The sequence below is a fragment of the Chaetodon auriga genome, chromosome 13, assembly GCF_051107435.1.
Source record: "Chaetodon auriga isolate fChaAug3 chromosome 13, fChaAug3.hap1, whole genome shotgun sequence".
In the NCBI taxonomy this organism is placed as follows: Eukaryota; Metazoa; Chordata; class Actinopteri; order Chaetodontiformes; family Chaetodontidae; genus Chaetodon; species Chaetodon auriga.
Genome location: NC_135086.1, coordinates 10,240,530 through 10,264,901, shown reverse-complemented (window position 1 = coordinate 10,264,901; position 24,372 = coordinate 10,240,530). Strand labels below are relative to the sequence as shown.

At 41.7% G+C, this 24,372-nt stretch overlaps 1 protein-coding gene across 2 annotated transcripts in view; it reads left to right on the top strand.

Annotated features, from left to right (window-relative positions):
- Positions 1 to 21,212, top strand: part of erbb4b (erb-b2 receptor tyrosine kinase 4b) — a 297,664-nt gene extending 276,452 nt beyond the window's left edge. The window contains exons 21-28 of one of the 2 annotated variants that reach the window (XM_076746331.1): positions 7,606 to 7,761; positions 9,147 to 9,222; positions 11,170 to 11,316; positions 13,397 to 13,494; positions 14,076 to 14,246; positions 18,298 to 18,547; positions 19,831 to 19,959; positions 20,166 to 21,212. In XM_076746331.1, coding sequence (XP_076602446.1) covers positions 7,606 to 7,761; positions 9,147 to 9,222; positions 11,170 to 11,316; positions 13,397 to 13,494; positions 14,076 to 14,246; positions 18,298 to 18,547; positions 19,831 to 19,959; positions 20,166 to 20,836 — 1,698 coding nt within the window. In that variant the 3' untranslated portion in view covers positions 20,837 to 21,212. The remainder of the gene's footprint in view (positions 1 to 7,605; positions 7,762 to 9,146; positions 9,223 to 11,169; positions 11,317 to 13,396; positions 13,495 to 14,075; positions 14,247 to 18,297; positions 18,548 to 19,830; positions 19,960 to 20,165) is intronic. The other variant, XM_076746332.1, reaches the window with a different exon arrangement.
- The last annotated feature ends 3,160 nt before the right edge of the window (positions 21,213 to 24,372 follow it).

The window sequence follows — 24,372 nt, the reverse complement described above, 5'->3', positions numbered from 1 at the left end:
GTGCAAACAGACAAATCCAGATGATTCACGGAGCTGAGATGACGGAGGAGGAACAGGCCAGACAAGTGCTCAATCCAATTCTTTCAGTCGGAGCAAACAAACAGGGCATGGACTCAGACAGGTGGAGATTAGGCACCTGAGCACAAAAAAACAAGAGTCAGGGAGCTGACAGGAAAAAACAAAGTAAAAAAAAATACTTAAGTGAGAGACTTCAGGTCTTTGTCATTACCACATGGATGAACTGACAATTGGTGGAAAACCTGTGCTTATGTACTGTGGCAGCAGGTGAGTCTCGATTGCCTGATTGAGAGCAGCTGTGGTCAGGAGAGGAGGAGGCCAACCTGTCAGCCACGCCCTGCAGAGAAACATACACATGACAGACAGGAGACGGAGGGAGGGGAGATCCCCACAGATTTTCACAGCCACCATGTTTTTCTACACTTTTATTGCAACTACAACTCAAAGAGGGTACATCCTGTAGTATTGGTTGGAGAGGTTGGTCCTGAGTGAGTTCAATTCAAGCTTGAGAGAACATTTGTGGAAAAGAGATTAAGGTGCCTGATCTGTTATTTTTGTGTTCAAGTATATACGCTGGTTTTAATAAATTAAACTTCTTGGGGGCTCATAGAATTAAACCAAATTTCAAAAGGCAGTGCTGAAACAAATTTTAACAAACTTTGATCCAGCGTAAAAACCTGACTTTTGGCTGTTCTGTACTGTTAATGTGTAATGTTTACACCCAGGATAAGTACTCCTGCCAAATAGCCCCATAAATCAGATCGTTAGTTTGACATATTTTCTTTTTGGTTGTTAATTCGAGGTAATTTAGAAATGTTTTGCTGAGATTAGAATTGATGGAGATTGTTTGGGCTGAGGCAGATAGTAAGACCTGAGAAGCTTTTTCCAAAGCAAAGAAATTTAGTGGTTGGTTCAACACATTTTGATTTCCGTTCACCAGGGCACAACACATTGATTTAACTTAGATCATTTCATACAGCAAAGTGTGGTGATTTCACAAGCATTCTCCCATTCTACCAATATTCAGATTTCTGTGTCAGAGGCCACAAATCATTTCAATAGAGACACAAAAAAAAGATAAAGACACAGTAGATCAGCGTAACGCGTTCATCCCAACACACAATGCGACACAAAAAGAATCCCTGACTTTCTGAGTGGCATTTAACGTCTTTGAATGTTGCAGACGCTTTTTTATACGCGATCTACATTCGTTCAGCCTTTCCCGCTTATTAATTGAAGGTGATGAGAGTGTTTGTGTGTGTGTGTTCACGTAACAAGGACTAACCCTCCTGTGTGCTGTAGGTACGGCGGTGGAATCTGTATTAAGCATTCATCAGAGAGAATAAATGTATATGGACAAGGTTTCCCCTCACACACTGCTAACACAGTCTGTGCTCAGACAAATTGTTCATATTCAAGCTGCCCCCTAATGTCATTTTGTAAATTCATTCTGACATGGGAGCTCAAAATGAAATGAAAGCCTACTGCTTTCATCATTATTGTGTTATCACCACCACCACCGCCCCCCTTTCTCTCAGGTTCTCCTCCACATTGGTCCGATTCGTTTCACCTCATTCCTCAGACCGTGATTCACCTCCTCTCATGCCCACTGGGATCTTTTTATATCCAAACCATACATTAAACATGCACTACGTCAAGCAGATGCCGCACTGGTGTCACCAACCTCCAATAAAACGCCGTCGTGCCTCACAATATGATAACACAAAATAGACAGTCACCAAGCATTCTGTGCCCTCCAGAAATACTGGCATCCCAGTTAAAATGAGCCAGAGAGGCTGTACAACAAAAGAGAAAAATAGCACAGATGAGTCATGCCCTCTCGCTGCTCAGCGTTCACTGTCTAGAATAAAATTACTCTCATTCACATTGATCACATTTTTAATGGGTCTGCTATCCTGCACTTGAAAGGAAATGTACAGTATCCCACAACAGCTGACATCATGTAAGAAAAAAGCTAATCAAAGTGAATTTCACAATGATTTGATAATATAGCCTATTATATAGTATTATTACGCAGAATAGTGTTATTATACAGTATTATTATTATTATTATTACAGTAAAGTATTGCATATTGCTTAGAGACAAGGATTTATCATGGGTGTGGCAGGGACGGGATATCGAGCAAAGATCAAAACAAATTTGCATTGATAAAGTTGTATTATGTCGTTGTGTCATGTTGAATAGACATAATGTTCACATTGGCTACTAAAGCTCATTTGTGAAAGTGACAAAGTTTGCTCAGATGTGGACCCGCTGAAACAGCATACACCTACCAAAACGGCTCCTCTGAGGGAAAACGCTGAATCAGCTGTGCAAGGGAAACATGCTGCTCTCACAGAGAGTGAGATGAGAAGATCGACACCCCCCTCATGTCTGTGTTATAAGTGCAGAGCTGGAGCGAGGAGGTGATTAGCGTAGCTTAGCATAAAGACAGGAAGGATGTGAAAACGGCTAACCTGGATTTTTTTTCTTTTTTATTGCAATTAGTTTGTTAATTAACTATTTAATCACATTACTTTAATGAGTACACAACCAGAAAAACAAGCTGTGGTTGTGTTGAGTTATGTGTTGTGAAGTGCAGCAGCCAGACGCGGTCACCTCCTGGACTGTTGATATACATGAGAGAAGCCAGCCTCAGATTGAGTATCATGGACGAACATGATCAGTAGATACATTTTCGAAGGTATGTGCAAACAAGAGTCCGGGAAGGAAAGACGTGCTTTTTCAGAATCCATTCAACACGCCGTCACTGCGGGAGGCACCCTGTCGAAACAGGTCGCATTAGTCACCAGGCAGTCGGCAAATTTATGGCACACATGATAAAATGTGGTGTGTCGCATTAACAAATTCTTAAACCATCCTCTATTCCAAACATCCTAAGCCTTCTGTTTTTTTAGCTAATAAAAGAACGGTTTAATCTTGGATTCCAGATAATGAAAATGTGAATCACCTAACACACACACACACTCTCTAAAGAAAGAGAACACACAAGGGGTTTATAGAGCCTCTGTAGGATGTTCAATCTCATTAGAAGTGTTTCCTCTTGAATAACATTGAATCGGAATGAATCACTTGATTATAGATTCCTGTATGTGTGTGCTGCTTGTGTGTGTGTTGACAGCTTCCTCTGTGTGCGGCCCTCTGTGTGTGCGTGTGTGTGTGTGTGTGTGTGTGTGTGTGTGTGTCTATCTTGCAAGAATAAACAACAGTGGGAAGCGCCAGTCGGTGAAAAATGGGTGCCACCTCTCCTCGCTCTTCCCCTGTTGATTTAATCTTCTCAGCCCCTTGCCACTCCGCCCCCCCCCCCCCAAAAAAAAAACTGTCTTCACGAAACACATCAGAGGACAATCCCGTCCACTCAGGTTTTGCTCGCATGACTCTGTGAAATAAGCATAAATAGCCATGAAGGGAGGTCAGAATATTTTCGGGGGGAGCAGTAATTCTCTTGGCGGGTGAGACGGCGCTTAAGCATCCTGCATGCAGACCTATAGCACTTCCTATGCCCTGTTCACCTTCCCTTCTTCTTCCGTAAATGGGATTTTCCTCACCGCTATTTACACGTAAGGACAACTCTGCATGTATTTTTTACGTCTAACAAACCTACAGGAAGTCAAGCAGGGATTAGTAATGTCTGCACCCACTGCAGGGGCAACAGCAGTGACGAGTGAGTCGTTGAAGGTTACATGGAAGCCATTTTTTTCATAATTAGATTCAAAGCTTTAAAACTGCACTAGCTGCTCGAATGTGAGTATGTGGCTCATGCAGTTCTGTCAATGCATAAAAATACAAACATGGCCTGAAGACTGATCTCATCCAGTGTGCAAAAAGGAGTCTTGCAAGTGGGTTTTTGTGACAAACTGGTTTATAACTCTATTTACCTGAAAGTCTATTCTATATTCAAAGCCTTGAAACGTCTGCTTCCAGTGCTGAGATTTCTTTCCTCGGCTTGCTTTTTCATGTAAAACCTTGGCGTGTGGGGTTTAGGGCACAGGCCTGATCCCTACTGATTGGAAAGCAGCCCATGTCTGGAGGTGCGATCACAACTGAGTCCGTCTGAAGCCGGTGGATTTTTCTCTGGTGGCGGGCTTACCTGAAACACAGCTTCCTCAACCGGCGTCTCCCTGGCTGTCGCATCCAGATTTGCTGCAATTACAAACTTCTGGCAGTGAGATTTTCTCATCGTGTCCACATGGGAGGGCAGTAAATGAGAGCAACCGAGCAGAAAAAGAAAAAAAAGTTTGTTCCTCACGCACGTCTGCAGCCACTTCCCACTCTGCGCACTTCCATCACCTCCCCCTCTCAATCTCATTGTGCTGGCAAATTAAAATTCACAGGTTGCCAAGCCATCCATTCTCCCTCCACTGCTTAATTGTCTCGAAAATTGAGGAGATTACCGGGCACGATTTATGTACAAATAAGAATCTGTCAGAAAGCTGGCAGTGTGCACCATGACATGCACACAGATATAGGCTTGATGATGTGTGAGCTGTGGGATACCTCAAATCCTAAACTTGAGTCTTTTCAATTCCTCCCTCTCTCTCTATAAAGCTGAGCAAAAAAAAAAAAAAAAAAAAAAAAGCATGCTTGCAAGAGCTGGATAAAACACTGGAGGGGTGAAAAAATGAATCACACATCATCTGCTTCATCTTTTTTTACATTAGAGTGACTTTTCCTGACATGTCCTCTGACTTTGAACATCAGGTCACGCTGCAGCTGCATCAATATCGTAGGTACTGCAAGTGTTTCTAAGGAGATTCAGTATCAGCCGCTCACAAAGTCTGCAAGTGAGGTCCTGAACTTATTTACATATAAATACTTGCTTGACTGTGTAAAGCAATTTATGGGTTCAGGCCTCTTTGGATTAGACATGTTAGTAGCAAAAATGTGCAAAAATGTGCAGAACTCATGCTGTACATTTATTAAGAAATGTTTTGGCAATTAAGAAATTGTTGTGTTATAGTTTGAAAAAAAAAAAAGCTGAATAATTTTTATTAGTCTCTTAAGCACAGCCGCCAAGAGTTTATAAATCTGGTAACATATTGCCAAGTTGGCAGCAATAGTTAGCAGCCGAGCTAACATTTGGCTCACAAAGAGCTTATTGAGCCTGGAGCCAGCGACGCTGTTCCTAAAAACGTAGTGAAAATGTGGTTAGAAAAGTCAATTACTGGCTACTTGAAAATCAGACTGTTTGCTATCAGTGAGAGAGTGCTGTGCACTTTGTCAGGTCTCCTGATTCCATGAATCATAGGTGGCACTTTAGAGCTCCATGCTGCCTGGCACTGCATCTCCCTGAAATGATTTAAATACCTCATTGCTCAGCAGTTAGTTTGGTGTTAAACTAATGAACAGAAATGTAGGAAACAAACAAGCAAAAGGAAAAATCCTTTCCTTCAATGAAGCTTTTTCACTGCTGCTCATCAATTAATCTATCCGTCATGACAGGAACTGAACTGAAGAATGGATGAAACTGCCACATGCACTTTACTGTCTGTAAAATCATAACACATCTCTGATGCCACCATCTCCTTGGTGGCCTGTGGCATATTGTAACAGGATCTCTGTCCATCCATCCCTCCAATCAGACAGGCATCTCGAACTCGATGTCAGGCTGAATGATGAAGTGAAATGGTTGATTATTAGGCCAGAACTTGACAGGAATGTTGAGCCTATCCTGATGCAGCCCACAATATCCACCATATAATCTGAATAAGTGTGGGCATCGAGTTGTGAATGTAGGTTTTGAAGTGAAAAAGCTGCAACACAATCACGTATCTCCATAGCCGTGATTCATCTGCGTATTTCGCACCATATCAGAAACAACAAAATTCGACAAAACATCCTCATTTTTAATATTGTACTCGCTTGAGGCATTCGAAAAAGACTTCATGCACTTCATTCTAAGAAGCTGTGACGTAGTGAACGTTTAACTCACATGGCTGATCAACTGCGCTGTGAGGGAAGAAGAAGAAGGAGAAGAAGCTGTTTCTGCAGATTAAAACGTGTCCTCGTGGCGGCACGCAGATGTGACACAAACAGAAATGTCATATTAACGTCGTGTTTTCTGTCTTTTTTTTTTTCACGGCTTGAGGCTCGACTGGCGCTCTCTTACTTGTGTCATCTTGATGAACCAACTCCTAATAATCGCATAGCGTTAGAGGTGGAAACAGGCATTCATTTGCATGTTCTTTTGCCAATTTTCTCAAAACTTGCCCTACATTTGGATGGAAAGTCACAAACAGTGGATATTTGTGCTGGAACCTCTGCACCTTCTTTCCCTTTTTATAACTCTCTACCAGCTGAACATGCATGATCTTTTCCTAAGCTCAACTTCTGTCCACCACACTCACACACACACACACACACACACACACACACACACACACACACACACGCACACACACACACAGGTGTACCTCCATGTGTGTTGCATGTCTGCGGGAATATGTGGGTTTGTGCAGATGTGTGCTGGAACTACATGTTCTCTCCTGGGAAGGAGCCAAATGAGGCAGTATGATTATAGCCTTACCAATGTAATCTCACCTCTTAGACTGCGCCACTCAACCCCACCTATCCCCACACCTCCTCCTCTCTCCTCCTCCTCCTCCATCCACCCCTCCATTCATTCCAGCTAAATCCAATTTGTTTTGGTTTGAAATAAGGCCTTGTTTTTCTGTGCTCTCGCCACTTCAAACAAAGTAGCTTCTGTTATTGCTCGTCCAATTTGAAATCGTCCCCCTTCCCCCATCTTTCTTTCTTTCTCTTCAGGTCCTCTCACAGTGATGCACAAAAGGCAGTGAAGACTGTAGATGTGTCGCACAAAATGCGCTTCTGACAAGCGTTCACACAACTATAGCGAGCTGCTCTTTTCTAGCTTGATGACATTATTGCCATTTTGTCTCGGACTGCACCTTTTTACCTGCTTTTATGGTGATGCAAATTCTGATACATGATTATGTGTCTGGGTCTGTGATGGTTTTCGAATGCTGATACAGATACTTATAGATTGATGCCGCTGGTAGAAAACACTTTTATGAGTAAATATCTTTTATGTGAACATTTGCATTCCCACACAGCATGTCTCAATTGCTGCCCGTGTTTGACCCTCAGTGGTCAAGTGGTTTTGATGGGTTATCTGTACTTTTTACCAAATGGAAACCACATGGAAACCTCATCTGAACACCTCAGAATGATTTTTGATTGTTCAGTAAATGAAACCTGCCTCTGGGTTGATGCTTATGGCTGCTGGTCTTACTGCATCACCAAGCATTTGGCAATAAAGGGGGCTTTTCCACCGTCTAGTTGTTGATTGATGTGAATTATAACCGTAAAAATAACAATGTGGTGGTAATGATGATGACACTAATAATTATAGGAATTTTAATGCAGTCTTGATGGTGGTTGTGATGATAGCGATGATGATGATGAAGATGGATGGTGATGTTGAACAGGATTCGTGCTTGCATGTGTGTGTTTATGCCTCTTCCTGCATACCATGCTTGCAGATAGGTGTACTGTATATCATTGAACCCAACAGAAAATCATCGCTGTTTGTGTGTGTGTTGCAGGGGATGATGTATCTGGAGGAGCGCAGGCTGGTTCACAGGGATCTTGCAGCCCGAAATGTCCTGGTCAAATCTCCCAACCATATCAAGATCACTGACTTTGGTCTGGCTCGCCTGCTGGATGTCAATGAGAAGGAATACAATGCCGATGGAGGAAAGGTAAATCCAGTCATCACTGTGTGGCACATGAAATTTACACTGTCAGACAAATAATCCCATAAATAAACAAATATGTGTCAACATTCGCCATCTTTGGGCCTCGCTCTGTATTGTGCAAGACTGTGGAGGATAAAATGTGCCCCTCATTTAATTCTAAATATAGTTTGGGGAGTCTTGCGACCTCACAGTCACCAGTCTTCAGGAAGTCACTGCTCCAGGCCAAGAAATAGCCTAGAACATAAACCCACAACTGTCATTTTAACACAGATGAATTGTTTTTTGTTCAAATTAAACATATAACCTGACAAACAATGAGCTTTAGAGGTGCTGGTTGTTGTTTTTTTCTTACCTTCAGGCAGCCAGGTGAGCCGTTTCCACCTGTTTTCCAATCTAAGCTAAGCTAACTAGCTGCTAGTTGTAACCTTACTTTGGATAAACAGATAAAAGAGGTGGTGTTAAAGTGGTGTTAAATATTGAAAAAAAAATGTTGTCTAAACTGGTTTAATATGGCTTCCATGTCATTATTCTGGCTTTAATTTGTACTGTACTAATAAGTACTCTATTACCATTTGAGTGACCTTGTTATCCGCTTTAACTACGTGCCGTTTGATGTGTTTGGTTTCAATATTATTGAATTATTATTTTGGACCATACCATTGACATGTTGTAAAAGACAACAACAGACATTAACATTAATTAGGGTTTTATATCCTGTGGGAGGAACTTAGCCCATCACAAAGGACAGTTTTAGTGGAGTCAGTGAGATACTTTTCTGCTCTGCTGGACCGTTTTATTTACTTTTGGGGAATGGAGATCTCTAAACCCTGTAAATGTAGTAAACGAATATGTCCTTGGAGCTCCCTTTACATGGGCCTCCGGCCTCTTCAAATCTTTCTTCATCCTTTTCGTCTTTTGTGTTTTGTTTTCAAACCCTCTCGTCTCACGAAAGCCTATTTGATCCTCTCTCACCCCCTTTCAAGTGTGTCCATCATGGTTTGCGTCAACGCTGAGCGCTCTGGTATTATCCCCTCCACTGAGAGAAAGACAGACACACTCTAACCTTCGACATCCCCCTCCCCTCAGCCTCCATCACTGTAATCAATAGAATTGGCCTTCAAATCTAATCACAGTGTTAAGCTGCCTCCCAGACCATCCTGCCATTTGCCCCACCTTATTCCAATACAGCCGGAGCTTGTGTGTGTGTGTTTGTGTGTGTGTGTGTGTGTGTGTGTGTGTGTGTGTGTATGTATGTTTGTCTTCTCTCTCACGTGGTTTTACACCATCTTTGTGTGCCAACATCTCACCAAGGGATGATCCAGGTTTAGTCTTTTAAATCGTGAATGTTGCATGAATTGTAAAACTACTGCTCTGCTTCTTCCTGGCAGATGCCCATCAAATGGATGGCCCTGGAGTGTATCCATTACAGGAAGTTTACCCATCAGAGTGATGTTTGGAGTTACGGTAAGATTTATCTCTTCATGTGGAACTCAGTCAGTCATGCCTATCGCACCTTCACCTAGTTCAAAATGCAGCAGTCCTCACTGGGACCACAGAGAGAGACCATATCACCCCTGTCTGTTCCTCCCTTTCCTTGTTACCCATTAAATATGGAATTGATTTTGAGGTTCTTTTGCATGTTTTTGAAACTCTGCATGGGTTGCCACCAGCTCAGCCTTCCTCAGGTCTCTCTCTGAAGTCTCAAAGTCCAGCAGTGGCTGATTATTTTCCATTGCTGACTGACTGTGGAATAGTTTAGCCCTCACTCTCAGGTTTTCCTCCTCCAGCGCCACTATTTAATCATGCATTTGAGTCCTCTTAATTAACTACACAGTTTCTTTTATTTTCATTTTGTTATTTAATTATACAGCATTGATCCCAAAAATGAGCCCAGATGCTGCATAAAAGATTAATAAAACAGAATTTGATGATTTAAGCCTTTTGAAAACCGAATGTTCTACGTCATCAGCTTCATTGATTTTTATAGATATCTGCTTATTCTGAACTTGATGCAGCAACATGTTTCAAACAAGTTGGGACAGGAGCACCAAGACTTGGAATGCTCCAAAAACACCTGTTTGGAACATTCCACAGGTAAACAGGTTCAATGATAACAGATGATAGTATCATGATTGGGTATGAAAGGGGCATCCTGGAAAGGCTCAGTCATTCACAAGCGAGGATGGAGCGAGGTTCACTACTTGTGAACACATGACTGTTTCAAGGATATAACTACATGGGCTCAGGAACATTTTGTAAAACTGTTGTCAGTGAACACAGTCTGTTCACAAATGACTGCATTCTGGTTTATTTATGTTTTACACAGCGTCCCAACTTTTTTGGCATCTGGGATTTGAAGCACTTTGGTCAGAACTTTTTTAGTGTTTTCTGTAAATAAATGGGCCGGACTTGCCCAAAGTTGTCTTCCTTTTTAAAGGAAATGTGATGTAGTAAGGGCATGCGTACGGTACTGTAGTCTTAAAAACTGCTCGGACGTGATTCAGTGAATCAGTGCAAACTGGACAATCTCCTTCTTCAAATCCTCTAATATTAAAATTGGTATTCCCAGCCATCACAATGTCAGCAAGATTTAAATCTACCAATCTTTTATGAGGTTTTTATGGCTATATTGCAAATAATAATTTCCTGTTTAAGTCTAACAATGACTCTTAAAGCCATTAAAAATAAGATTTCTAAAAAAAAAAAAAAAAAATATGCAAGACGGGTCATATCAAAGAGAATAATGTGTGTTTGATTAAAAGTATTAGTATGGTTTAGTGCGTCCATGTCCTCAGCGGGCTTCTGTGACCGCGGGCTATTATACTTCCATCTCGGAGTGTGCATTTACTCTGCTTACCACTTATTAGCTCATTTAGCGCTAACAAGATTAAAGCTGAAGAGTGCTGAAAGTTCAGATTGACTGATGACTTTCAAGACTCTGATTAGTTCTTCTGTCCTCTGTTGACTTGTCTTCTCTTATCTTGTCCTTTCTTCTCTCGCCTTTGTTTGGTTGTTTCCTCTTCTCTTCTTCTTGTATTCTCTTCTGTCTCCTCATCCCATCTCCTCTGATCCCCTCTGCTCTCTCACATCTTTGCTTTGCCTCTTATTTTGTTCTCTGTCTCCTTACTTTTCTTCATTTTTACTCGCTCTTCTCTGTCTCCCACTTTCTCTTTTTAACTCTTTCACGTCTTTGGCATCCCATCTCTTTACTTGTCTCTTCTTGACTCTGTGTAACCCCTTTTTCTCAACTCTTTAATCTTCTCTGCTCTTTACTCTTCTTTTTATCTTCTTCTCATCTCGATTCTACTTATGTTTCCTCTACTTGTTCTGTTCTCTCTGAACATCTTTTCTCTTTCTGCTCTGCTTGACTGATGTCTCTTTTCGCTCATATTTATGACCTCTTCATTTTAGGGGTAACCATTTGGGAGGTAATGACCTTCGGAGGGAAGCCATATGATGGGATTTCCACCAGAGATATCCCAGACCTGCTCGAGAAAGGAGAGCGTCTTCCCCAGCCGCCCATCTGCACCATCGACGTCTACATGGTCATGGTCAAATGTACGTAGAAACCACAAAGACATCGAATGCAACACCACTACAAACCACACCCCCAGAAAATACCATGAAATGAACATTTTTCTTACAGTCCCAGCAAAAAAGATATTCACTAAAAGGTCTCTGTACACTATTAGAATATATTGTACCTGATTTCCAGTTTTTATCTCCAGCCGCAGTATTTCACAGCAGCAGAAAAGCCAATGGATTTTAAAGGTGAAGAGAGGGCAAACCGTTTTTTGGTTGAAGCAGGCAAAAATAATTACACGTTTTATTGAGTGATTTTCAAAATGCCACAACAGCTGTTTTGTACAAGAGGGTCTAGGTGGTGTCAGAGATGAACTTTTTAAAGCTGAAATATTACTATTCTAAAATGCAGCCCAGCTGTTATTTTTCAGCGGATAGTGTTACAACATGAGACGTTTCTCTGATGGCAATAATAGTGAGAGATCCTTCAAGGAGTTGAATGAATTAGGAAGTCATCTTTCTGGCTGGCTGTGACCCCCCCACCACCAACATGTTTGCCTTATTGGTCGGTCACTGCTGTCACGCCATCGTGCACTGGGGTCACAGGTGGGGCGATGTAACCTCTGGCCACTGCTGCCATGACAAAGACTTGGTGCCAGCTCCACCTCGGACTCCTCCTCTGGTCTCCAAGCTGCAGCCTCTGGGCCTCACTGTCACCTTGGCTCTTACTGACACCCTGAACCTGCGCCAACCTGGCAACCACACACACACACAGCAGGGAGAGGTCACTGTCACCTGCCTGTTATCTGCCTTTCTTTTTGCACCACACATGCAGAACTCATGCACTGAAGGCACAGACACATGCTGCACTGCACACGTGGTGGAACTGCACTTCCTATATTCACTTCACTATTCCAGGCATGAAAGCAGGCTCCAAGATAAAAGTTGATCATTTTACATATGGAATCTCTTGTATCTGTATGTGTGTACTTGTGTGGAAAGCCTCTGTCTTTCAATCTCTATCTCTTATTTCCCTGGATACCTAGATGGGCTCTACTCAGGGCCAGATCACATGATTGCTTTGGCAACATACCCTTGTGTTCACCGAGAATTTGGCAGAGGAACACATTACTCCATATGGCCATTCTAGTGATGAAACAGTATTTATCTTTAGATTGGAAAAAGTGATTACAATAAAGAGAACTTTGTTTAAAAAATTCTGCCATTGTTCGTTATGGGACAAATAAGAATTTTTATGTGGTGGGAAATGGTGTGAATGGGAAATCTTTTGAGACCTTTAAAAGTGGGAAATTTTATTACACAATTTAACTTTTGTAACAAAGTTTAGTGACAAGTTATTGTCAGTTACTCGTTGTTTGCTTGTGATCTTAGCGAGGCATCGAGGCATATGTATCATTTTTCATGTCATATTAAAGTATAAACATAGCTTGATTGACTTTAAGTAATTTTGTGTTCACGTGCTTGCAACATTGCTCTGGCATACTTGGAACGAGTGGGCAGGTTGCGTGGGATTAGGAGGAACACTAATCTAACCAAGAAAGTCGAGATGCCGTCATAGTAGCCTTCAGCGCAGCTCTCACTCTTCCTCATACACACCCTTCATGTTGAATGACAGTGTCACTGCAGCCACATATGCATGAACTTCAAATGAAGAATTTATGCTATTTAGGGCTCAAAAGTTCATATCAAAGTGTATGTTTTTATGCAAATAGCACAGATAAGAACATGGCACACATATTTGACGTGGTCTGCGTAGGCAGAACCCTTGACACCAAAGTGTGAAGAATACAGAAAGGCTCTGCTTGATCACCACTGACACGTATACCTACGTACTGCACCTTTCCTCCCACTTAGGTGCAGTTAAGTTCACAGAGCATCAGGAAATGAGGCGATCTTGATTGGTGTAGATGAGGCTTTTGCTTGCTGCCAAGAATAAGATGCTAGGGGTAAACTTGCGCATTAATAGGGTCACATTTAAAGTCAAGGGTTGTTAGCAAAAACATCAAGTATCCACGGGTTTGAATGTTAATATCTATATACAGGATGTATGTGGAAGCTCATATTAGTCAGACACTAACGCCAACACGTTTTTCAGGCTGGATGATTGACGCAGACAGTCGGCCCAAGTTCAAGGAGCTGGCTGCAGAGTTCACGCGGATGGCTCGTGATCCCCAAAGATACCTGGTCATCCAGGTAGGTGATGAGTGACGACGTACCTGCAAGATCTGGATTACATGTCTTTAAGATGATTTGATGATATTTCTTTTTTTCTATTTGTCTAAAAACCAGAATAGGTAAGCTTCCTTCAAAGTGAAACCTGGCCAGTCTTCCTCTTTGTGCTTTTTATTTTGACACTTTATACAGGATGTGGGTATTTAGTGATGCCTTTAATATTCATTACAAACCGCTTTATGCTTTTCTTACTCCTTTCTGAGAAAATACACTAACTGCTCATCGCATTACCTGATGGTGTAAGGCTTAGTCAAGAAATACAGTAAAGCTGAGCCTCCATCATTTGCAGAAATCAAATTAATGTTGACACAAATCTTTATTTGTGCTTTTTAATAAAAAAGAAATAGAGCTCAACAGCATTTAGTTCTCTTTCCAAGTTATATTTCCCACTTTGCTTGTTCATGTGCCTTTACTTCTAATATATTTTGCCTTGAATGTGACACAATTAACAACTGATCAGTCACAGTATTTCTTTATCATTAATTACTAATGCAAATTACTGAACCCACACAAGCTGTACATCAATGCACGTCTTTTCTCAGGGTGACGACCGCATGAAGCTGCCCAGCCCCAACGACAGCAAGTTCTTCCAGAGCCTCCTGGATGAGGAGGAGCTGGAGGACCTGATGGATGCTGAAGAGTACCTGGTGCCTCACTCCTTCAACATCCCACCACTGGCATACACTCCCCGCCCACGCATGGACTCCAACAAGGTATTTTCTTTTAGCAGTGGGTTGTTTCAACTCGTGGATTTTTGAATAGCTGTCTTAGATGATGGGAGGGAACCGACTGTTTCTGCTGGGGCATCTGTTTAGTTTGGCTTTTTTCCTCTTACAACCCTGATGCCAAAAAAGTTGGGATGCTGTGCAAAAGATCAAATTTCGTTTTTCCCTACTTTTGTTTGGAATCAGGGTTGTAGTTATGCAACCAGATGGTGATTTGTTTTGTTGCTCTCACTGTATCTATCACAGAATTCACATTACAATTACACAGATATCCAGAAGTCTCCTTCACTGGAACATGTTTATTTGCAGTATCTCTAAAATGGCTTATTTGAGCAACCGCATAGTTTAATTTGTAATTCACTCATTATAAGGCTCTAAAAGTATTGTCAGGTTTAGTAAATACACAGCTAATTTAACATAATTAAAGTCTTTAATTTTATATCCACTGTGACCAAGAGTATGACTGTAGACGTTACACTTGATGTCTTGTGACTTTGTGCAACCCTGTCTTTCATATGATATCATACACTGCTGTTGCAGCTGTTGTAATAACACTCCCACATCTGGAATTCCTCTCAAAACATGGCAGTAAAGTAGGAGTGTTAATGGCACATTTCAGTGCCATCTGAAAAGTGCTACAGAGGGCATTACAGGCTGATTGCTCTCATTTCAAATTAGACGCCTGCTAATTTCAGTTTGTCTCTGAGCCGACCTCAGCCATATCTTTGACTTATGTCTTAAACTGGAGCTGTGTATTCACGGTCTGGTGGTGGAAGATTTCTCGAATCACATACTCTCAAATTTACTTTTCAAGCAATCAGAGACTCATCCCGAGTGTTTTGTGTGCGTCTGCCTTTTTAAAGTCGATCTCATTCTAAATTCAAGTACTACTTTGGTGTTTCAACATAAGTGAGAAGTTAAACTGTTTTAATGATTTGTGTTCCTGATTCTCAGAAGATCCTGTCAGAGTATTTTCTTTGCATTCAGTGTGAATCTAGGCCATCCAAACATAAAAAGTGAAGGATTGCTGCAGCTCTTAAACACCTTTTAAAATTAAGACAAGCCTCCTTTTTCAGGACCTGTGCCAGCATGACTCTTACTCTCTATAATCTGAAGGCATTGATTCTAACACAAGGGCTAAAAAAAAAAAAAAAAAAATAGGAAAATATAGTCAGTCAGGTTAACTTGTTGGCCAACATGAGTAAATTAGGCCTCATGACTGACAGTAAGCCCTGGATACTTTGCAGTCAGCAGATTGAAGCAACAGCAACTCTCTGTTTAAATGAAGAATTCTTATTAAATGTGCATAGTCCAGAAAAACTTGAAGATGCTAAAACAATATGTTTTTCAGAACTTAATCTCTCATAATACCTGTTATCACATGCATAATCAAATCATATGGTGAGTCAGTACACCCAGACAGGGTTCCCCCACTGCATATTGCATAAAGGCTGTTCAGGAGTATGCGTACTTTAGCAAAAAGAAGCCCTTGTAGTATTTAATATTCAGCTTGGTATGTTTTTGTTTGTTTGTTTTGTTGTTTTTCCAGCGAGAGTCATTTGAATTTAGTTGCTTATCTTTTAATTTTACATGGACTCTTTCATATTACCATTTCTTTTTGACTGTAGCAGCAGGTGATTGAACCGTGATGGAAAAGGAGACAATATTAAGTCAAAGCAGTCGTTCAGATCATCTAGAAGGCCGCTAAAGTGATGTGGGAATGAGTTTTCTCAGCGTGTACTGCAGGACTCTCCTGTTGAAGCACAAAAGATTGAGATCTTAAAACAGAACTCACACAGCTTTCTTGCTTTCACTCTCGTCTCCCTGTTGCTCTCTCTTTCTCCGCCGGTTTCCCTTGGTCTCTTTCCATTGTGAAACTATGGTAATTGCCTTCTTCCAATTTCGGGTTTACAGGCAGATTCCCTCAGTTCTTACTGTTCAAATGTTCATCGTCTATCTTTGGACTTAAATCTATCACAAAACCAGTCACACAGCCAGGCAACTCAGCCATTTTGTATTCCAACATCCCCCTGTGTTTGTGTCAGGATGAAAATGCCTGCTGAATGCCAATGAGAGACATGACTCCTTTTGCAACTCTGTTTGGTGCATTTCAGGGTGTGACAGATTATTTATTTGCATAATATTTGTAAAGTTATCCTCCACTCTTTTTTGGGCTTTCTTTTGGGGTGCATGCTGAATTAATTAGATTAAATTCATACAGCCACATTCATCCACGTGAATCATGTAGATGATTGCAATGGACTCAATTATTGTAGCAAACAAAATGCAATATTTACACATGACTATAATCTTCACACTTGCATAGTTGTACATTCACTCCCACAACCATGCGTTACCACCACACTTGAAACTGTCTTTTTTAATATGCATTCTCTTGCCTAACAGTGACAGAATATGCAAGAATTGCAAATTTAATCGTGACCAAAACACTAAAACTCTGCTTTTTACAGAGCGACATTTGGATGGGACATTTTACTTGATGTTTTACTTTCCCACAGTTCACCGTGCTTCAACAATGGATTAATTAAGTCCATGATGAGCTTTGTGGCCAAGATTTTGAAGAAATAATGTGACTGAGACGTTGGCAGTTCATTTTAATGACTTCAAACATTATTTAAGCTTTTTTAAATGTTACTTTTGTGTTAAGGTTAGTGATAGTAATTTCCTTTTAGAATACTGAGACAAGAGAGGAGAGAGGAGGTGTAAATGAGGGCTGAGAGAGGGTGTAGGAATGAGAACACGGCGCAAGCTCTGGAGCTTCAACTAATACCTCCAGGCTTCAAGTGCAGACCACTGAATGAGAGAGTGAGGTGGAAGCCAACTGTCAATGGAATATAATGATGCAGTTACACACAGAAAATGAGCCTGCCTCAAAAAAAAAAAAAGTCCTTATAAACTTCTTGATGGCTTTGGGGCTTTTGTGTTTCAGTAGCATACACACATGCATACTGCCACTAACTAAGAATAGTCAATATTCTCCCACCTGTGACTGCCCCATCTCTAATGTATAAAGAAAATCTGTTCAGGTCTGACTCTTGCTACAGGCCTGAGGAACCACTTCCTTGTGGTTTACAGGATGCCAAAAGAATAATGGGAGAACCTGATAAATAAATGAGTATAGAAACTGCTGGCCAGAAGTGAGATTTGACCCAAAACCTTCATTCATAGACCAAAATTCCAGGAACTTCAGCCACCTTTGCCATTATTTCAACATGCGTGCTTAAGGACAAATACATAAAACAGGGGAGAAAAAAAAGATTCTCTATCTTATTAGTATATTTACCGAAGCTGTGAAGGGAAAGTAAGTGAGGGAATGGGAAATGGAAAACAAAAACCTCTTGTTGGATACATGGGTAAAAAAGATAAATCAGAATAAAGCACTCAGTGAGGTTCTAAAACGGCTTTTTTTGTTATGAGCGTAGACACAAATGCACACAGCAGGGCAGGGCTGATATGGCTTCTTTAAGACTTTGCTGCATGGAGCCTTTTAATTAAACTCCTTTTAATTAAATTGTCCTTGGCAGTCATGCTGCCATATCATTGTTTGGCACTGCTGTTTGTCTCCCCTGCCTGTCACATTTAAATATTACAGATGAACAATAGTACAAAGAACTTGAATTGCCCATTTTTCACACTACATTTTATCGGTTTTTGTGTGTGTGTGTGTGTGTGTGTGTGTGTGTGTGTGTGTGTGTGTGTGTGTGGTCCTTATTTTACTTTTTATGTTTTCATTTCTATTTTCTTTGTTTGTTTTTGTACTTCACCAGTGGATCGAGTCACCTGCTTTCAGAACTACTGTATAGACTAAAGAGTGGAAACACAGTTACAACCTCACACGGATAATAACTCAAACTTAAGTCATCCACAGGGGAGCAGAGTAAAACTTTACCGTAACCCCTCACTTGTATTTGTCTCGGGGGCCTTGCTTTGGCTTTGTAACTTGATATTTTTGGATTGTGTCTAAAATTCCTGCCCCTCTGTCCTTACTAAACCCTCTCCCTCTTCTCCTTCTTCCCAGAACCAGTTTGGCTACCAGGACCCCAGTTTCAGCATGGAGGACATGTTGGCCACCCTCCCCAGAGTGGTCGCTGTTCCACCTGTGTCTGGAGGCTGCCTCCCTCCGCAGGATCTGGCCTCAGGGGGCCAGATTGGTGGTGGATTTGGCTGTGCCAGCCAAGATGACCCTCGTTGCAATGGCACCCTGAGGAAGAAGGCCTCCCCAAGGTCGAGCACACTTGTGGCTGGCTCAGTTCTCACTGCTGGTCAAGGTAAAGCAAAGTGTTATCCGAAAGTTACAGAAACTGGGGGGAGTTTCAGTGTGTGTGTGTGTGTGTGTGTGTGTGTGTGTGTGTGTGTGTGTGTGTGTGTGAGACTGATGGATATTGTAAGAGTACAAGGTCTATATAACCAGGCCTCAGTTACATTAGCTATGTAGTTCTAAATGTTTTTCATTGGACAGCTTTGAGTTTTAATGCATTTTAGACGCTTTTGTATGTTAAAATTTCTACTCACAGCCTGCAGCTGTCTTTACATCTGCACAATGACGTTTTTTAAATTATGGACCAAAAGGTCCATAATATCATTGTTGTTGTTATCTATGTCTGTGTTGACAGACCTTTAACCAAAAATGACTTATAGGCTTAAGAGTCAAGACTATTCTAGACTAAACAGACTATTATTAGTACTAAATTGTAATATTCATTTAAAAGTTGCTGTACGGTCTTGCATTATCCTGCACCATAACCTTTTCCCACACTTTCAGGAATAACATACAGAGTGAAAATAGTTAGTATCAGCTTTTAAAAATCCATAGGCTGAACATGCAAACCATAATATGTGCAATAACTCATCGATGAAAACCAGCCCTCAAGCGAGCAGACAGGCTCCTGCCCTTCCTTGGCTGACCCTATGTGCTGTTTCCTCATTGGTATTGCACTGTGACAGTCAATCACTCACCAGCAGAGGATTTGGGAGATGAGAACAAAAGGATAAGCTTGAATCTAGTAGCTGTCTGGCAAAACTGAGCTACATATTACACCTCTCAGACAACAGGAGAGAAGCAGCAGCAGTGGCGGCTTCTAGCTCTGTTGAGACCAAGAGCAGGATTTTTTGGGCCCATTTGTGCCTCTTTTGCAGATTTGTTTGTTTAGAGAAAAAATAAATCAAGCCTTAAGCATAAATAAATGTTTATCTGCCTACTGTGCATTCATTGGAGAGTGATAGCGCAGTATGCTTGTGCCACTCTGGTGATGGCTCAGTGTATGATAGTGATCTATCTATTGTCGACAGATGGAAAAATTGAATTGAAATGCATCTCAGGTCACTAAAACCCCTAAATCCTCATAAAAATACAGAGTGCTTGATATTAGTCATAGCCCTGCCTAAGAGTTGAGTCACAGTCACAAAATTGACAACAGTACATGAGTTTAGATTGAATCGAAATGGTGCTTATTTACAAGTCTGGGATCTGTCAATTCATGGAGATATGCTTTATAAAGTGCCATGTTTTAATTTTCTTTGTTGCATTCTTGCTGTCTTTCTGTTTCCCAAGGTGGAGGGGAGGATAGTAGCGGACAGCGTTACAGTGCAGATCCAACTGCTCTTCTAGTGGAACGAGGAGCAAAAGGAGACAAGGACCAGGATGGCTACATGACTGCCATGAGAGACAAGAGCAACTCAGGTGCTTTTGACGGTTTTGAGAACTGCTGAATTTGTCCATAAAGTTAGCAGATGTTTCACTGATAGCAATAGTAACCTAAATAGTTTGTGTTTACTTACATGTTGCTCTTTGATGTATGACGTGCTTTTTTAGTGGCCACAGTAGCTGCAGCTTCGATTGAGATGAAAAGATCTGCACTAATCTCACGATCCCGTTTTTGTTTCCAGACTATCGCAACCCAGTAGAGGAAAACCCCTTCGTCACACGTCGTAGGAACGGTGACGCCCACGCAGTGATTGATGGAGCAGGTTGCCACACCCTGCACATGGCTGGAGCTGCTGCTGCCCCCAAGAGCCAGTCCGTTCACGGGGACGATGAGTATATCAACGAGCCACTGTACCTGAATACCTTCCTTAACCCTGGGGACAAGAACGGATTGGCTGGCGCAGTCTCCATCCCTGGCCCGGGGTCCTCTGCTGCCCAATCAGTATCGCAGACAGTCAACCCATCAACTTCGAGCCACACAGTCTCCTCCTCTGGATATGTGGTACCTCCTGGCCACCTCCCCCACCCATCGTACCCATCACACACCCTGCATCCGGGACATTCAGGACACACTCTGCACTCAGGCATCACCAGCAACACCATCATGTTTGATAAGAAAGGCAAGAAGGCCACTTTTGACAATCCTGAATACTGGCAGCACAGTCTACCCCCGAAGTCCTCACTGCACAACCCTGAGTACCTGCAGGACTGCAGCACACGCTTCTTCTACCGCCAGAATGGACGCATTCGCCCTGCTGTGGCCGAAAACCAGGAGTACTTGTCTGAGGCTGCTATGAAAGCTGGCAATGTGTTGCCACCCCCTCCATACAGACAGAGGAACACTGTGGTGTAGTGACCCACCTGTAGCACAATGGAGGGATGACTAGAGGGTTAAGGGTGGAGATGAACGGACGTTGAACAGTCCTCTCGTTTCCATGCAGTACTTCTCAACCCGGGTTCTCCTTGCACCCTCCCTGAACACGTCTCTCTGTTATGTCTGATTGCAAGTCTTTTATTCTCACCCTAAGGTTCTGACTTTTCTTGACAGGACTACAGTCACTGGCAGCCTCACTTGACATTCAAACCATCTTTTTTAGCTCCATCTTTGGCCCTGAAGCGTAAAGCAAGTAGACACACCTCTTTGAGGCTGGGTCTGTTCTGGAGCACACTGTCCTGCCATCTTTAGTAGAAAAAAGGCACAAAAACAACATAACAAAAGCTTGGAAATGTTTGATGAGAGAAAAAGGAGAAATGAACTGAGAGAGAGGATTGTCACCATGCCCTTACATGCTTTTCTTTATCCACCCATGAATTGCAATCACCATGTCCTTTGCGCACATTTTCCACCTAGCTTGATGTACACATTGCAGTATGCACACATTGCCGCTGCTTGTGTGCTGTCACATGACACATGCACATGGAGTTGTGTCATGAGTTACCAGCAAACCTGCAGTCATGCCGAAGAGCCCTTGCTTGCATGCCTGTCTACATGCTTCTTTCACTTACACATGTTGCTGCCCCAGTAATGGAATTCAAACATTTATCACACACGGCTCATATCATACCTAAAACATGCTAACATGCCTGCAGCCTTGACACACCAATAATAACCCCACATGAATTCATAAGTAAATACACACACAAGCCCTGACAGATAAGCCTGCTGCCACTTGAAATATATTCTGGAGGAGAAGCTTCATTGACCTTGTGCTGGAAGACAGAGTGTGCCGATAATGGCAGCCAGTGGTGCAGCGCAGAGAAAGGGTCAACAGAAAAGTAAATGTCACCACAGTTTTATGGAAATCTGTGATATCACCCAGTACCTGGTGGAAAGCATCCAACGGATTATTGGCATGGCTAAGGTGGGATTTAAAAGGTTGATCGCTCGGAAGAAAACTCCCCTCAATGGTATCCCTCTTGTTCCTCTTTCATCCACACCAGCCCAGTCCGAAGAGCCAGCAAACCATCCACTCCAATATTACTGTTATAAGATCATTGTAAGCGGCATCGTGACTGGCATAACTAATGCTAACTGCAGTAAAAGGAATAATGTTTCAGTGGACCTCGTGCTTGGGAACGGACATATCTTTTAACAGGGAAAGGAACATGAGAGCATATGAACTGAACACGTGAGAAAAATCTGATCTGATCTGATTTTAGAATCTGAAACAGCTCAATTTATATATATATATATATATTCTTTTCTTTTTAGGTATCAGGGATCTGTTTACTTTGTTACCTTGTTTTACTCTTACGCAAACAGCACAGACACCCAGCCACGAAAGAGCACTGTGGAGGTGGCAAAGAGGCTAACCCCACAGAGCTGTAAATAAGCCAATTACATGTCATTACAAGACAGAAATCCCAGAAAAAGGCTCTGTAGACCGAGCAGTGTCTGGAAAGATATATAAGTGCATCAAAAGGCGAGGATTTTCTTTGCACCTCTCAATGTTCATATTACTTCGTGTCATAGAAGCTAAGAATTAACTTTGACCACATAGTCACGACGACACAGCCTTGCTCTGTCTCTGAGGGTTTCAGTGGTTCAGGAGGAGAGGTTGTCTACGAAGGTCTCCTTTACATTTTTACCATGGATGACCATGAGAAAACAGGACACTGTCTTTTGTATTGGTGTTTGACATTAATAGTGAGACATAAGTTATCACTGAATCCACTGATGCTAGCTTCAAACAATGCTGCCAGATGCCACAGTAAACTCTGACAGAGAGCACTAGCATCTGCCGTCAAATGACTTTGAAGCCTAATTTAGGCTGGGGTTGATAATTTAATAGTACTTAATGCTCTGACACAGCCAAATGACTTTGCTGTTATTCTTGCTGTAAGCAGCAATTCATTTTTTCCTCATCATGTTGCAACTATAAACAGATAGCTTCCAGTGCACTGAGGCCTGTTTTGAGTATCCCCACTCTCTAAAGAGTATCATAGTAGTAATATGTGGGGTTGGGCGATATACAACAATATCCAACACACTTATACCCAGATAGTAATTGTTTTGATGTCTCTTGTTTTACTGGGCTATTGCATGCACTGCTGACAACATCTGATTTACAGGATTTTTACATCAATGTGGCAAAATACCTTGATTGTATTTAGTCTCTGGATTAAAGGGGTACTCCAGCAATTTAGCATCACACTCCCACAAAGTCAGGGGACTCTTAAATGTCAAAGGAAGCTCAAATTTGAAGGAGCAGAGGCCAAGATATCCATATTCTAAGGTCCCAGCATGGGTTAAGTTCCAAAACCACAAAAATCCTACAATTTCCATAATGCAACCCCACAGAAGTCAATACAATTCAACTCATTCAACTCTTACCGGGGTTGTATTCGCAGACTTTACTACAGAAGACATTACACAGCTGTTTTCATTCAAAGGCTGAGCAACACAGCTCATGATGGAGTACCCCTTTAACCAAACCAACATTCACATCAGTAAATATTTGTTAATTAAATTTCCAGAAAATCGGCCATATCGTGATATAAAGTGATATTGTAACATTAATCTAAACATACCTTGATTTGAGATTTTATTTTAAATTGCCCACCCTGAGTAATAGGTGATAAGTTCATGAAATCTGGAGACCGACTAACACCTGTGCATATCTCACTGCTGACATACCAATACACAACCACTGTTACACAACCTTGTGCCTCTCCACTGAAAACACCAGGCAGAGGGAAGAGTCAGACAAGCAGTGCTGATGATTTACTGTCCAAAACACAGATGTTGCCCCGGCTCAGTGTCTCAGATTTTATGGGGAATAATAATCATCCATTTGAGCTCCAGCTGAGGCACAAGTTACCACATCATAAACAGACGTCAAACCCACTGAAATAAAAGCGTAAAGGAAGACAGATTAGTGCCATGGTACAAAGACAAACTGCTAAAATGTGCAACTCAACAGAAATGTAGATTTCACAAAAAAAGTTTAAAAGAGGTACAGTAATGAGAGATGGAAACACTTTTTCGGAATAAGTTCTAAACATTGTACTCATATTAGCTGTTTATGCTCTGGGAGGAGGAGAAGATGAGGAAGAAAACAAGGAAGAAGAAGAGGAAGAAGAAGAAACTGTTCCTGCTGTTGAAAAATTCCTGAGGATCTCTGTCCATTAGATGGCCAAGATGACTGGTTTTGTTTCTTCTTCTTCTTCTTTGAGGTTTATTGGCGGCTGGCAAACAACCGGTATTGTTTCCGGTGTGCAACTTCTACTTCTACATCCATTCATAATGCCGTCTATACCTGCAACTTCCAAATAGGTTGATGGAAGTGCGCCTAATTAACATTTTCTTTTTTCTTTTTTGCAACATGTCAAAAGTTTGCTTCAGATTTGCTCGACAGATGGAAACACGGTTACAGACATTGCTCTGTT